This window comes from Pleurodeles waltl, chromosome 9 (genome assembly GCF_031143425.1).
Source record: "Pleurodeles waltl isolate 20211129_DDA chromosome 9, aPleWal1.hap1.20221129, whole genome shotgun sequence".
Classification (NCBI taxonomy): Eukaryota; Metazoa; Chordata; class Amphibia; order Caudata; family Salamandridae; genus Pleurodeles; species Pleurodeles waltl.
The window spans coordinates 337998601-338015988 of NC_090448.1; the positions used below are offsets into that span (position 1 = coordinate 337998601).

At 42.9% G+C, this 17388-nt stretch overlaps 1 protein-coding gene across 2 annotated transcripts in view; it reads right to left on the reverse strand.

The window, feature by feature from the left end:
* Window positions 1–17388, reverse strand: part of LOC138259269 (zinc finger protein 577-like) — a 166172-nt gene that overhangs the window by 75040 nt on the left and 73744 nt on the right. For both annotated transcript variants that reach the window (XM_069206882.1, XM_069206881.1), the window contains exon 3: window positions 4304–4408. In XM_069206882.1, the coding sequence (XP_069062983.1) occupies window positions 4304–4408 (105 nt within the window). The remainder of the gene's footprint in view (window positions 1–4303; window positions 4409–17388) is intronic.

The following is a 17388-nucleotide window of genomic DNA, read 5'->3' on the forward strand; positions in this document are numbered from 1 at the left end:
TAACCACAGAGGGGATGATCAGAAATCTTTCCCGTCAAATAAATAAATCATATTTACTGGCAATATCTTGTCATCAAAAATAAACTACTAAATCTTGAGAATGGCAAATGTGCAGTAGCGAAAAAGGATCTTCTCTCTCCTTATGCTGTGGATGGCATGCCAGGCATCAGGCAATTCCATCACCATTATAAACTTCCCTAACCTGGAGGGCTTTTTTCTCCACATTTCTACATTCTCAATCATTCTAAACATTCCCAACCACTCCCACCCCCTCCAATTAAAATCACCAAATGCTACCAGGTTCCCAGTCAGGGCCTCCACCAGAAAGGATCTGGGCACCTCTATGAATTTCACCACCAGCCGTGGTTGGTCACAGACATCAAGAAAGGTTTATCTGGTTCCACAAAGCAGTTCTGACACCATCACCTTACAACCCCATGTGCCCAGTGGCGACATACCTACTTTAATTGGAATGCTTCTCTTGCGTAAAATGCCCATTACCAATGATCCTATAGAAAATCCACATGAAGCAATTGCCTGTTATGTGACTCCATTCATGAAATGGGTGTGTTCTCCCACCAGATCAGTTTTCGGAAGCAACACAATGTTAGGCTAGTAGTGCCTATGAAACCCCATAAACACAGCCCTCTTAATTTGATCCCTCAGCTCACTGTCATTCTCCATGATTATCATGAGCAGTGTACTTTATTCCTACTTACCCTCCTCACTCATTTCTTCACATTAAGAAACAATCACTCTTTTCTCCAACATTCCAGTGGTTAACAGTAACTATAATTCTGTTTAAATGAATGATGACAGCATTTGATAATAGTTTAGGCTATATAGTCAACACTACGCTGTCTTTATGCATCTGTAAATGTAGTTTATGCACTGCCAAGGAAACTAACTCACTTCACTGATCTAAGTAACAGCCACCAGAAACAATGCTTTTTTAAACAATTCCTTGAGACTAACAAGGACACACAGGTTCTAAATGTGGTTTACAAATCTCATATGGACAACTTTTAAAGAGTAGGTAGAAGCAGGAACTGCACTACTAAAGATAAGTCATTTTACAGTATTTCAAGAAGAAATGTATTACGGACATTCAAAAAATGAGTGCTACTTTTTGTAAAGATGCAATAACATTTATGGCTATGAAACACATGTGCAATCCAATTCTGATTTTGAAGAAATGCAAAATATTGTACGTTGTCTTGAACAGAGTGTGCATGCAATGTAGATATCTGTAAAACTTCTACACTTGGGAACATACCATATCTTGGTATGGCATTGAAACCTATAATCTTTGTAAACTGATGTTTATCTAATGATTTTTTACATCAAAAAGCCTGCATGCATGCAACCAATGCATGTATCTCTAGCGATAAAGGACTCTACATTTAGGACAACATTTAAAAAGGGTATTAAAGTTAACTAGGACCCCTCTCTCCTTTGCAGTTCTTTTATGAGCAAGGCCATGTCGGATCGAAGAAACAAGCTTATTTTCTGCCTGTTGGTGGCAAGTGTCAATGGTCACATTGCAACTAAACATGTAGCATACTGATGATAACTGTCAACACCAAATACAGAAAAAATGTGGGGTGATCTGTGCCGTGGTGTATTTATTGCGAATTTAAAGAAATATGATCACGACTCATTCCACACACACTAGAAGCCAATACACTAGATGGCAGGAGGGTGCATACCTTGTGATTCTACAATAGAAACATGCTGTAAACTCACTTTTATGACTTGAGTACAACAATGCGTGAGGCTCTCGGACAGGTAGTAAACAACAGTACCCACCAAGGATACCTCTCAGTAACCACTGGCTGACTCAGGGCCTGGCAAACAAATGTCACAATAGGGAAGTAGCGTCCAAAAGTGAGAAACCCCTGCAGGCACAATGATGTCTTACTGGATCAATAACAGCTTCTCATTACTAAAGGCAGGTTATAATTAGTGGCCAAATCTATATTAACTGCTTCCGTCACCTGTGTTATGGGCCTGCTTTTTTACTTCAAACATTCAAGTTACAACAGATTTATTTAACCCAATATACTATTATCACATATTTTCTTTAAATAATAAAGAGTGTAAATTGTGCCTTAACCTATTTCTTCCCACTACTCTTTGTAGGATGTTGATTTGCCAAAGATGTTGTTTATTCTAGAAGCAGAATAGGGCACCCATGAATCACGGGACTTCTCTTATGATGTATTAAATATATTCACATCCTCTATAGCACCACCACTATGACATATGTGCAGTGACCCTAAGACTACTACATTGACATGTTCTCTTGCATGGCCTACTTCTGACATAACCTTCAGTCAGTTACTGAATGAGGAATAAAAATGCCAGTAAGAACCTGTACGATACTGTCCCTATTAACATACTCCTAGACAAGAAAAACAAAATCAAACCCTCTATTTTTCTACACTAGTATCTCTACAGACATCTTGCTTATCCAGACATACAAGTGATCTTCACAGCCTTGGGTCCTCGACCTTTTAAAGCTGCTCCACTAAATTCCACCTTTGATGTCTGACAGGGGCCCCAATCATATACACATCATTTTGTAGGTTAAAGCAGACATCACAGAAGCTAATCCTGAGATTCTACACTCTTATGTGAAACGAGGCATGTAGACTAATTCACATCCAATGAAAGATATACGAGAAATAGTGATGAATGAACACTGCTTACAACTCTTGATTACAGAAACACGTTTTTTCCTATGCCCAGCATTTGAAAACCCAAATAGGAGGTTAGGAACACAACATTCTGATAGTGGAAGAAGTTACAAATACAAAGCCTACTTTTTACACCCATTTAGTCATTACAAATACTCTTGATCATACCATAAGCTGAAAATGAAAACAAAACTGTTTGAATACATAATTTGCTTCCTGACTTGTGAGATGCTAATATTTGAGACTGCCACATAAATGTGATTCAAAGCAGATTGGTAGTGTGTCTTTTCCAATAAGAGACTGATTTGGATTTTGGAGGCAGGGAATACTCCATCACAAATGTGACGGATATCCCGTCCACCGTACGATCCAATTCTATCCTATGGGCATCGTAATACAGCAGACGGGATAACTGTCACGTTTGTGACGGAGTATTCCCTCGGCCAACATCTAAATCAGGCCCTTACTCTGTAGCCCTTAGCTGTTTCAAATGGCAAGTCTTTATATTTTAAGGTATCATGATTGCTTAATGTATAGATCACAACTATAGCTTGGAAAATATATTTTTATTAGAAGTAATTTAGTGGTTCTTCTGTGCAATTAATCAATATTGAAAGCCGGACACCATAGACTAAACAATTTCTCTTTTACCCTCCAAGAATACACAAAACTATAGGTACAAGTATACAACAAATACACAAATTAATATTTTTTTTCCTTAAGGCACAAACAAAAGATATGTAAATTCGATTTGTTTGTTTTTTATCTGGAAGATTGGGTCTTTTCAAAGTTTGGTTTTATTTCTAAAAGACAATGAGGTTTGCTAGATTGTAACATAATAGGTTTATCTTTTTTCCCCTAATGCATCCTCTCTTTTTGTTAGCGGACACTACTGCTTTAACTGAGACAATCTCTCATCCAAATGACTGTTTACTGTATGTGGATTACTCCCACAAATCAGGCTAAGGATACCACCTTACTTTTAAGAAAAAATTCAAATTCCCTCAACATATTAATATTTTTAATTTTACTTTTTCAATCTGTAAATATTTGCTTAGTTTGTTCATGTTTAAAACTCTAAACAGCCGTAGACTCCCTAAGTAAGTAGCAAAACAGACATGCAGTGATGTGGCTGGTCTGCAGGGTTGATAGCCCTCTCATTTTGAACGGAGCAAGTCCTTTTAAGCACATAGAATTGTAAACGTGTTGTATTTGCCTTGAGACCATTAAAGAGCCCTCTGGAAATCAAAATGGATTCCATCATTTCCTATCAAACCTCTACTTAATAATCTGCCCCTCCTGTCCCTACACTCTTGTTGTAACCAGGACTGGGACCAACTGCCCAACTGAGGAGTTCTACATTAAAGGTAGAAGGTAGGCAGTGATCATGGAGAGAGGAGTGGGGGGGGGGGGGAGGGGAGAAGAGAGGGAGAGAGAAAGAGAGAGGGAGAGAGAGAGACAGACAGAGACACAGAGAGAGAGACAGAGTGTGTGAGAGAGAGAGAGAGAGAGAGAGAGAGAGAGAGAGAGAGAGTTTTTTTTTTTTTTTTAGCAATGACAAGGATACAAAGTACAAGATTTTCCTAACAATGCCCATCACTTACCTGGAAGATGATGAATTTCATGGTTTCTCATGGAGTCCTGTCCGTGGTAGAGCTCTAACTTTTCTTTAGCTGTTAATTTAAAGACAGTGGTGGCTATAAGAGGACCTGTTTTTTAAATAAAGCAGAAATTAATAATTAGACAACACACTACTAAAACAACAACAATTACAAGCATTATATTACATTTTGTGATATGTAACAAATAAATAAGACTTCACTTCAGCTCCAATACACTAAGAAAATACACAAGGCAGTGATCTTTCTAACTACCAACTTTTTTGTAATTGTGTATTAAAAGGGAGATTCCCAGAAAGATACGACTTCAGTCAACTGACAGCATTCACCTAAGGAGCACGTCTGTTTCAGATTAACAAACTGTATTTCATCCTGATGGCAGCATGGAAGACGCATTATTTAACATATGGCACTGGTTCTTAACCTGTGGCCCTGGGACCCTAGGGGTTCTATGAAGCCTACTTAGGTGATCTGCAATTGTTCAGAAAATTAAATATTAACTATCTAATGATTTTTATATAAATTAAAAACATAATGTAATATTTAACTTTTTAAATGGTCTGTCAAAAAAAAAAACCTGCATATAATAAAATAAAGACAGTGCTATGCTACTCTAGCATATCTTATCTTTTACAAGAAAAAAACATTTAGAAAAGGTCTAAACTTCCCTTTAAATTCAAATAAAATAAAATATAAAAAAATGTATCTGTGTTTGATGTATAAGTGTTGTGCATTTTTGTGTATTATTTAGATATTCCAGTTGTAGTAATTGCCTAGGCTAGGGTTTCTGGCTTCCAACAGTAAATTTATTTTGCAGGAGGGGCACAGAAGTCACATTAAGAACTATCGTCATTTCTGACTTCACCACAACTACTATTAATTTAAATGGACTCACAATAGTGCTGTTACTGGACCTCTCTAATGTCTTCATCACTCTGAATTGCTAGAGAGACTCGACTGGGGAACTGACACCAATGTGTGAAATACCATTCAGTTCACAAAAGCAATAAGTGACAAGGAGGTTTCTCAAGCATACTCAGCATTGAAGGGTTTGGACTAGTATATCACACACACCCCTTTCAATTATTTCTTATCTTGCCAAATTAATTTGCGTCGAAATTTACAGCTATTTGATTTTTCTAGACCATATAGCTAAATCATTGGTTAGGGTTTTGCTACCACAATCACAACCATGAAAATAAAATACAATTTTATTTCAAACTATCAGTATATATGGAAAGCATAAACAAAGCACAGTCATGCACTACCCGAGTTAACCATGAGACAAATTGCCAGAAAACACCTATCACACCGATGCTTAAACATTTTCATAACCAGATTGATGCTGATTGGCAGGTGGTTATGATTCAAGAAATGTTAACTATTATCAAAGTGCAAATTAACCATTATGTTATTAACTTCCCCAGCCTCCCCCACCAGAGGTTAAACAGCAGGTTTAGACTACAGGAGAGTCACATTTCCATTTCTAAAAGTATTCAGTCCAGCAATATGGCTCCCAGGACAATAGAGTGCTCAGGCAGCATGATTCCCTGAGAACTCTTGTGTCAGGATCTGTAGTGCCCTTGGTGTCTTTAGGTAAGCGGCTGATCTACCATCATCTGCAAGGAAAACTGGAAGTCTGGTCCATTTGGCAGCAAAGACTTCTGTGCAATATTTTCCAAACCAGCAGGTGCCCTAGTTAGTAGCACTAGTCCAGCATTACCGCATTACGGAGGGCTGCTTCTCCCACATCTTCCAAGTATTGTTTGATTGGCAATCAAAACAAAGTATCAGCAGACCCCGGGCATGCCTTAAGATATTTTAACATGCGTCCACTCATTCAGGCAGAAATAACTCATTATGGCAGCAATCCGAGACACAAACACTATCAATAGTGCAAAGATTTGGGTCTTCCAGGACCTCTCCCCACTGACCTCTCCCCACTGACACTCCAACATCACAGGACCCTAAGAACTGCTGGGGCCATCATTTCCACCTAGTGTTTGTCTAGAACAAAGAGACGCATGCCATTTGTACCTTGGAAGAAGCCCACAGCATCCTAATAATTGAATCTGTATCGGATGACAACACTCAACAATCCAAGGCCCAGCCCTAGTTCTGTCTTTCTGCCCAGTCAAACCAGCATTCATGTGCTACCAAGAAATCTACAGTGAAACCTTCGCCATCCGAAAGCCACATAGCACGAGCATCGCTCCTGCAACAACTCCAGCTGCAAGGGGGTACACATAACCCTGACAATGACTGAACGCATCCATGGACCCTTATGTCCCACAGATCGAACATGCACACCTTGCTGAGGTGATCAAAGCCTTCTCCGACATGACCCCTTTGACGGAGCCGCAACAGGAGCATCACAACACTGACGTGGGGCAGTGCTCCCTCTATTCCCCAGGTGTGGCTGCAGAGATGCTGGACTGCTGTGGACATGCTTCCCCATTGTGTGACACTGTTGGTTCCCAGGAGTGGGAAGACAGTTAGTTCTTCAGTTCAGGTTTAATCCTTCTCTGCCAATCCCCCAGCACCCTTGCCCTTTGGCTGTCTTGTAGGCCCCAAGGCAGGTTTGGAGCTTCAGTAGGATGCCTGCATCACACATGCCACGAGGCTTCCCCCCACTTCCTTGTAAGCTGTGCTCGATCGCTCACACCTTTACATGATTAAGAAACTTAGCATCAATGTTTGGGGCCTCAGTGCTATGGTACAGCATAAAGCCCTTCTTTCCATGCTTAGAGACACCAAATGTGATGTCTGCCTTCTTCAGGAAACTCATCTCCTCAGGGGTGATTGCCATTGTCTATGTTCCCGCTGGTTTGATTACCAGTTTTTCTCCTCAGGCACCCAGAAGAAAGCAGGGATGGCAAAACTTTTGGCCACAAGCTTACCCGGCCGTGAAATGCAAACACAGGCAAAGCTGACTGGTAGACTACTTTCCCTTTACATCTCAAACCATACATATACGTTCACAGTGGCTACAATATATGACCCCAATGACCACCAGGAGCCATTCCTCCTGGATACTTTGGGTAGGGTTATGACGCCCCAGACAATGATGTACTGATAGGTGGAGACTTTAATCTAGTCCCAAACACTATCATGGACATGTCGGTTCAGCGGCTAGGATAAACTGGGGCCTTTATGGCTACAAGCCTCCAGTGGCTGAAATATATGGGACTCGAAGATGCTTGGCAAGTAAAATATCCCACAGATATGGGGTACACATTTTTCTCCGCCACACACCAAAACTATGCCCAGATAGATTTCTTCCTTGCAACACAGCATCTGATGGCAGCTATCACTGGGGTGGAGTTGGGAGTCGCAGCCCTTTTAGATCACTCACATATCGTTCTTACGTTACACACACCCCAAATACCCCATGCCAAGTTGCCAACTGGTGGCTTAACACTAAACTATTGCAATATCAACATGGAAATTGTCACTACAATATGCATGTACTTCAACCGTAATGAGACCCCAGACACCCCCCATTGGTCTCCTCTGGCACATACTTGAAGCAGTCATAAGGGGAACTTTCATAGCCATCTCGGCACGACACAATAAAGACAGGAAGGATAAGAGGCAATAATATACGCTACTATGCACAAAACAGACATTTTCTTTTTAACCAGGGGTAACAAGGAAGGTTGACTGCTAGCATATAGGCTGCGGACCCAAGCCCTCAAGCATAGGATACCTGAAATAACAACAGGACAGGGGGACCTAGTCTGCAAGGACTTTCAAATAGCTCAAGATTTGGAATGTTTCTATGCAGCACTGTATACGGCGGAACCCATGCAACTGGCTGAAGCACACTATTAGCCTGCTTCCATTCTTCTGGATTGCATTCCAGGTCCCGACTCCTTGCATGTGGGTAAAGATATCTGGACCGCCGAGGTCCTGGCAGCTATAACCCCTCGTCGGGGTAGGCACCATGACAGGATGGCTACCCATTGTTCTTTTACAAGGCCTTTGCTCCTATCCTGGACCCTTGCTTAGCACGCCTATATAATTCCTTCAGCACCTCAGGAACACTTACTGACACAATGAGAAATGGCACAATTAGAGTAATTCTCAAAGAAGGGAAAAACCCTGTGCAATGTGCCTCCTACCGCCTCATCTCCTTGTTAAGTGTGGATGCCAAACTCTTCACTAGTATACGTGCAGACTGCCAAGCATCCTATATGCGGGGACTGATCAACGCCAACCATACCAGATTTATTCCAGAGAGAAGTTGTAGTGTAAGCGCCTCTATCACCTCATGGACAGGGCTACCTGTGCACGTATACCAGTACTTTTACTGTCGGTCAGCGCTGAAAAAGGGTTGGACCACTTCCATTGGCAGCTTCTGTAGTCGGTATTAGCCAAAACTGGAATAGGCTCATGATTCCAGAAATGGATCTTGTGCAACTATGCAGCACCATGGGCACAAGTCAAGGTAAATGGCACACTGTCACGACCTCTCGCTACTAAGCGCTGCACTCAGCAGGGCTGCCCCGTCCTCTCTATTGGCTCTACATATGGAGCCCCTGGCAGAGAGGATACGGGGCACTCCATTGATTGTGGGCATCCCAATGGGCGGCAGGGAACACAAATTGACTATGTATGCAGATGATATAATGATATCCCTTACCTACCCTTACACATCCCTCCCACACCAGATAACAGAACTAGAATCTTTTGGCAGTGTCTCCGGGTTTAAAGTTAATTTCCAGAAAATGAAAATATTGGGACTTACAAACCCACACGCAGACCCCCAACAACTCACTCAACAATTCCCCTTCTCTTTCGGCTACACAGGGGGTCCCTTATCTGGGATTGCAGATTCACTCCCATTGGAGAAAACGCCACAGCGTAACTATGAGACCTTTTTTCTATGGCCCAAACAGACCTGAGCTTTTGGATGGGAGGCTCCCTCTCATGGCTGTGGAGACTGGTGGTGGTAAAAATTACTCTTCTGCCCTAAGTACTCTACGTGATGCAAACAACCTCCGCACATTTTGGGAAAACTACAACTGATTCAGAACCATACTTAGGAGGGCAAAGAAGCCTGTATGGCAAAGAATCAGGCTTATTGGCCCCTAAGGGAGGGTGGGTTGAGAACTCCTAACAAGGAGCACGGATTCACAACAATCTCAGTACCACATAAATCAGGTGCACCTTTTCCTTCTGTTGTCACTAACCTGTCTCACTCTACCAAAATCCCAGACTGCATTAAATAGGGTAGTACTGCTCTTAATCGTTTTGCAAATATCGCTGGGCCATTGGGAAACAGGCCACAACATTGATGCCAGCTCATAATGTTGCTGTGCATTGGGTGTGACAGCACCCGTGGCTCTTTTCACTGCCTGTAATTCAGGCAGTGAAAAGCGCGACAGGGCTGTCCATGGGGCGGGGCCTGTACTACCCATGCAAAGTGTACGGGCAGGGCAGGGACACCCATGGGGCTGCTAGCACCCCATCTCCACCGCCTTTGCATGGCGGTGGAACGGCCATGCAAAAGACGGCAGTGAGGGGACTTGTAATCCCCAGGAGCACTGCCCTGGCGGATTAGGACCACTGGCACCGCCAGGCTGTCGATCAGCGGCATCCTGGTAAAGCAGCGGTTCGACCGCCATACTCATAATAAGGGCCTAACTGACTGAAAATGACTTTAAAATTGGCTAAGCAGAATTTGGTGGGGTCTTGAAAAATAACTGCAACCTGTGTACAAGTGCTGCCTAGTCAAAGATTAAGGACTGATTAATGGGTCACAGATTAGAGGAAAATTGTTCCATTTTGCCATAGTGATACACTTTAGTCTAAGACTTTGTTTCTCTGTATAGGGAACCCTGTATATCCCGTAGCGTGCTTCACAGAAGTGCAACTTCTTTTTTTTATGTACCTTATCATGTTTCAGTTGTTATTTAAGTATGTCTCTTTCTGTAAAAGAAAAGTACCAGACTGGAAATTCATTTAACGACCCTACTGATTTACTGCTTCAGCTCTGAGTCTGTACCCACACACTAACACCCAGAGACACTTTGGACTGCTCGCAGTCGCTACCCTGAGAACCAAGTACAGCAAGGGTATACCCAGCCTAGTATGCCGAACTGTAGCAAGGAGGACCTTAGGACACCAACGGTAAATAGCCCGAACCATAACAGCTGATGACAGTAACACTATTTGCCCTGTGCCAAAGCCAACTACCCCTCCTCATCACCCCAAGGAGGGTTTCTGACTTGTTGTTGCCTAAGAACACTTAAATTGCCCATCTCAATTCTGCCCTTAGATCCTTCTATCAGTCCAAATTATTGGAGTAGCATACAGAGATGAATTCTGCCTAACCTCTAACTCCTAAGCTAGAGCATAGCGGTGATAGCCCAATCTGTCCGTACTTAATCTATGAGAGGAGCACCTACCCATTTTACCTGGAAGATAGGGGTTTGCCTGCAGTCTCCTAGGCTGGTTGCAGGAACAGGGCCGAGATCAGCACTGAAAATGGCATGCAGGGTGGACGGATGCCCTCCCCTTTGTCCACTGGCCTATGCAGTGTTTTTATAAGAAACATATTTTCGTTCTGTGTGAAAAGCATGTGCTTAAGTGTTATACTTGTGGCGACAATTGCTAGCTGGATATTCAGTTTCTGTTACTGTAAGCCTTAGACAGGGGTACATGGTAAAATATTGTGCACAGAATAATAACAATGCTTTCACAGAATCACAAAGTTACAGCTGATTAGATAATAAAAACATCCTCACTGAAAGCAGGATGACTAAAAATGAAAGAAACAAAATAAATGAAATCAGAGCACATGTGTAGGTGAAAGGGCACAGGCCTAAGCTAAGCAAAAATATGCATGCCGAAGCAGAATGTACAATGACCCCACAACACCCTTCCCATTGCATAAGCCTCACCCATAGGACCGGCTAAGGTTGCCACATTCCTGGCAGCAGCAGATGTGGAAGGAGCCAGGAAATCCACAAGCGGTGGCTCATATGATGCCTTGCGTATGAACCGGAGTCTGAATGGACATGTTCATGATTAAGCACTCAGCGAGAACATTAACAGATCTGGCTGCATACAGGTCAGTATTGGTCAAAATGTCAATGACCAATTCAGCTCAAGCTCCTCCAACAGTGAAGCACCAAATTAATCCATCATGCGATCATTACAGATGGGCTTGGTGGGAGCTCCACTGCTCCGCTTTGCTGAGCTGGGAAGGCCATTGCGTATCTAAAAAATGCAACAGCAAAATGCTGTAAATCAATGCCATAGTTATTGGAAATCCACCAAAGACAATTGAAAAAAAGTGAATGGGTGGCTGAAGGTATCTCTCCAAGTATAGGGGGGTCATTATGAACACAGCGAGAGTTCCCGCCGTGTTCATGCTGGCAGTCTAAACACAGACCTCCAGCCCGTTGAAGACCCCGCTAGCCCAATAAAGAACATTCTGCTGGGCCCGTCGCAGTTCGGCGGGTGCAGCAGCACCTGTTGTGCATACCACTGCCCGTAAATCAGGCAGTGACGGGGCTGTGCAAGGGGCCCATGCCAAGTGCATGGGCAGTGCAGGGGACCCCGGAACACCCCTTTCGCCAGCAATTCCCTGGCAGGGGAAACCACCAGGGAAAGGCTGGGGGAACACAGGTTCTTTATCCAGCGGGCAGCAATGCCCTGTCGGATAAGGAACTCGGCCATCGTCAGGCTGCCTGGCGGCGGTAGCGGAGTTCCGCCTGTGACGGTCTCCCATGTGAAACATATGGCAGTCCAGACCGTCATGCCGGTGGCGGTAATTTCCGCCACCGCCGGCATGGCAGTCTGGACCGCCATGTTCATAATGACCCCCATACTCTGGAGGGTGCTAATAAATTCATACCCGACAGCCTTAAAAAAGTGCACAATTGAAGGCGTATACAATGTTGCTCACCAACTTTCCAAAATTATTGGGGGAGATGGTATTTAATAAGGACTGCATCTCTGCTGATGACCTTGCTAGCTGGAGGTCATAGGTCTCTCTGGTTGATGTCAGAGCCACATGTTTTGAGAACAATAGCACATTTAGTCTGCACATTTACATTTGCAACATTTACATTTAAAGTAGCAATTTGCTGCTAATTTTATCTCTCATGTGGGGGGATATAACACATGGCCACAGTAACTTACAATCTGAGAAATCAAAATCACAAAGGCGATTCCAGGCTTCAATCCCCAACAGCCTTCACTGTTTAGAATCACATAACTTCCATTTGAAAGTATCTGAAACACTGGGTAAATCAAAGAGATGGGAGTATTCTTCAGATAACATGCTATGTTCCCTATGGCAGCGTTACAAGTGAAGTGCAAGGGCACCTGCTTGCATATCATAGAATGACTAACAGCAGTCTCCTATTCGCTTCCGCTAAGAAAGGCCTCTGTTTCACCGTTTGAACATTTGTAAGTGAAAGGCAACTCCCACACCTCGCACATGTCTCTGTCCCCTAACTGCTCAAATCTGCCAACTGCAAAATGTTTCAGACTTGCTGAATTGAAAGGTAGAAATGGGCAGATGGATTACCACATGTATTAGCCATACTGCTGATGGAGTTTATGCTACAGTAAAGGCAACTCTTCCATTTTCTCAATGTTAAGCATAATGTAACTCGCTTCCTTTTCAGCCATTATCTGCCGTTATCTGGTCCAATTGAGGGTGCCAAATAACGCCATAGAGTCGACATGCTGCCAGGGTCACTTTTAAGAACCTGCAGTGTCCAACCCAGCTGCATAATGGACCTCAGTTGACTTTGTCCATGATGTAAAAATGGCATATACATTTTGAATGACGTCTAATTGAAGAAGTAGAGATCCATAGTTTGGATGTTTCCTGTTCTGTGAAGTGGTGACAGGAAGTAGCAGAAGTTCATTCTCCACCCTCTTCAAGCTCAGGGAGACAAATGTAGCATTGGTACTTTTAGAAGCATTATTGAGTGCTTGTAAAGGTATATCTCGTTGGGTAGTGACAGAGGCTAGGGAAAAAACCCTGGAATCCTCGTGGTCTACTGTGCAGGAACAGCCACATGGTGCAATCTGACGTTGTCAATTGAAACAAGACAGTTTTCTTTAGAACCAGATAACGGTGGTACGATGACAGTTCTGGTACAGTGAATTCCCAGGGCTGGAACTGGTACTCTATACTATGGGCCAAATTCCTTCTTTCCAGCAATTGTTTTCTCATGCTAGATCCCCTACTTTAGGAGTCGAGGCCGGTAGACACTGCTGGCAAATCTCTCATTCACAAGGTGGTGGCATAGGCAGCTGAATGTTCATCACAGAATGGTTGTGTTTTTTTTGTAAAACAGTGACACGTTCATTTATGTCAAATGGTGTTTCTGCCAACACTGCCCCAAGGCCATCAAGACCTGGGACATACATAGGTATTCCAAACAGGACATCGTAAGGGGTGCGTCCTCCCAAGAATCTTCTAGGCAAATTATTTAGTGCTCTCTGGACACCATATAGGTGGAGGCCAACTGCGAACAGAACCGAATACCCTTGCTGTTAAGAATTGCTTTGCGTCTCGGTTGTTCCGCTCCACAATAGAATTTCTTTCGGGATGATATGGAGACAAGAAATGGAGTTGAACACCCACTGTTGCCATGGTGTCCCTGAATACCCTGGAGGCAAAGGCAGGGCCCTAGTCTGAGTGGAATGCTGCAACCGCATGCGTCATGATGAAGACTTGCAAATCTCTAAAAAAAAAAAAAAAAGTTGGGAGTCAGGAGAATGTTGTGGCCACATCCAGAGGAATCTAGAACATGAATCATCAGCAACTAAGATGTATTTGTATGCACCAGTAGGTTGTAAGGGACCGCAATGGTCCAGGTAAACACATTGTAGTGGTTTATTGGAAACTAGGAGAGGTCTCTGCGTTGGGCGTTTGATGGCAGACCCTTTAATTTGTTGACCGATGTCACAGCAAAGGACATACTGTTTGGTCTGTTTGTATACACCTGGCCACCAACAGAATTTTTGTAGCAAGGAAATATTTGCTGCCACACTAGCATGGAAAGAAGCAACACCCTCATACGCTGCTTCAATGAGATCTGATCTTGATTAGTGAATCACCCACACCTGGAATTGTTGTAAGTGCAATACTTTGGGCACTGAGGTGGTAGGTATATTTAGCAGGGTATGTTTTTAGTAAAGGCTTGCCTTCAGCCGAAGCTTTTATAGTAGCCAATGTCTCATTATCCAGTCTCACATGAGAATGAGTAATTGCAGCAACAGAAGCCGCAGCTACTGCGGATTTGGCAGCTTTGTCAGCCAAAGCATTTCCTACAACGTGCACTCGTACACGCTGGTGTCCCACTGTATGAACTACATGAGCTCTTGGTAGTCTGTCCTCAAATTCTGCTACCTTCCCCAACAAGATTTTTTGTGTTTGATGGTGTTCCTTTTTGAATCTCTGAACCCATTCAGGAGCCAAAGATGTAAGTAATCATTGTAAGACCGGACACAGTAGTACAAATTACACAAAATCAAAGTGGACTGTCCAAGATCCGTATGTTCCAGTGGCAAAATCAGTGCCTTAAGCACTACAAGTTGTGCAGTCCCCTAGGGTCTGGGTGTAGGTATGTTGAGGGTGGAATGTACCATCCCTCATTACTCCACTAACTGCTGCGCAAGCATGGGAGCACTGATATTTTATATCTAAAGCTGGCTGTGCTGAACCATCAGTGTAAATGATCAAGATGCATGATGTTAGTGGACACAGGGTACTCAAGTTCATTTTGCAGAAATGTGAGGGTTTGTAGTTTGGGGTCGAAAACAATCAACATCAGTGCAAGTCAGGGAGGCCGCCCACTGGATCCAGCGTGTATGTAATGCTTTTGCATTTATGACGCTATTTTTGGTAACCGCCACAAGGACTGGCACCAGGGTAACAACAATAATGAGTTTCCCTTGGGCAAGTGGCCTCTCCTTAATGACAGGCATCTGTTGGTGTAAACCTTTGCTATGTGTTAGAGAACAAGTGTGATATGTATGCTATGGGTACCGTGTCCCCCTCATTAAATGCAACAATGGTGAACTAGATGGCACCAGGAATTATTCAGATGAACAAATCTGTTTTGCTGTCACATGTGTCTTAGTGTTGTGCTGATAGAATGTCTTGGTGTAACTCTCTGAGTATGCATGTATGTTCTGCTGTCCAGTGTCTGCTTGAAAAATCTGGACTGATTTAATAATAAAGTGGTTTTAAGCGTTGTGTATAATCTGGAATGTATGTTCTGCCAAAATTAAAGAAACCCAGTAATGACTGCAGTTTCTTGATGGAGTTTGGAGGTTGAAGATGAGCACACTTTTTGAGAACGTGAGGGGCTAGGCTTTTGCCTTCATCAGATAATTAGTATCCTAAAAATAGGACACTATAAAAGGCAATTCTGGTTTTGTTTAAGTTCAATGTGTAGCCTTGGGCAACAAATCCTAAAACAAACCCAGACCAAATGCGCATTGAGGTCGTCAACCAGTTAGGTAAATGTCATTGACTTAAGACAACACCATGCGATCAATATCACGTAATATTTATGTGACACGGGTAGAAACTACCTGAGACTTTTCTTATACCCTTGGGGTTAACGACAAAAACACAGCTGAGAGCCTAACGTGCTGAAGGTGCTTACATCCCGGCTCTCAGACGCTGGATTTTGTAAGAAAAAAAAACTCTGGCAGTATATTTAAAAGGTAGGACGTTTACTGGTATGTTTCACATGTCCTGATAATGAAATACTGCTAAATTCGGGTTTCACTATTGAAAGGTCTATCTCTCCCGTAGGTTAACATGGGGATTGCCTGAAAATATCTTTCAAGTGTAACTTACCATTGTGGGCAGATCGAGATATGGAGTTTGGGGTTCTGAACTCACAATTTAAAAATACATCTTTTGGTGCTTTGTTTTTAAATTGTAAGTTTGAAAATGCCACTTTTAGAAATTGGGCATTTTCTTGCTTTACCATTCTGTGCCTCTGTCTGGTTGTGGAATACATGTCTGGGTCAGGATGGTGGTTGGGCTGTTTGTGAATTCTCTCTAGACAGTCACAAAAAGGTAGTTGAGGTGTGCCCTTCATATCCTGATAGGTACTCCTGGGCTAGAGTGGTGAGAGGAGCTGACATTTGCATCTGAACAGGGCTGTGCCTGTCCTTACAGAAGGCACTCTCAAACCCTCTGTAGTGTGTCTGGGGCTAGGAGAGCAAACGTATGGCCTTGTGCACTGGTAGGGCCTTGTGCACTACAAAGACTTTCCTCTGGGAGCACACAGACATATTCAGGTGTCCAATCCTTTTCTGCCAATAAAATATAATAATTTAGTGTTAATCTTCCACAGAAGATTACTTTTAATAGTGCGCTTTATGTCTCCCTCAATCAGTAGGTTTAATCTGTATATCCTTTCTGGTGGGCATACATGCCTGTCCGCTGTCACATCCAGAAGACCTATAAGACTCTGGTGACATATTGTGACCTCTGCCACATTGTCTAGCAGAGTCACTGCCTTAGGCCTGTTCTTCAACAATGTTCTCATTATGAGTGGCATCTTTAATTGAAATTGCTGCCACTTTTTTCTTTTTAAATTGTTTGTTTTGCTGTGCAAGTTACTCTTCCTTTTTTGTAAAAGTCTCTGAGGAGTGTTGGGAGTCCTTTTTCAGTTTCACGTAGTCGCTTCGATGTTCTGACCATCCTCAGTCACTCAGTTTATCTGGTGTGTCCTGGAAGGAACAAGATTGGTGACTGTCAGTATACTGATATCTATCTTGTGTTTTTAAAGTTTCCCTATGTCTAAGGTTGTATCTTTTTTCCAAGGTTTCCGGTGGTGGAGATTCTCCTCTTTGTGTTCTTCTATCTTTATTTTGTTTTTGTTTAACCCAGCGTTTTTTTAGAGTTATTTTGCGTTTGCTCAGTACCCTTCTTAGTGGAAGTACTCTGTAGTTGGTCTTGCCCCCAGACTACCCCGACCTATACTAGTTTAAGTTTCAGAAATAATCTTTGGCAGCTCGTGTTCCTGTTCCTGCTAAGGAACGTCCTGGAGCTGCTGGCGAATTGCCAGTGC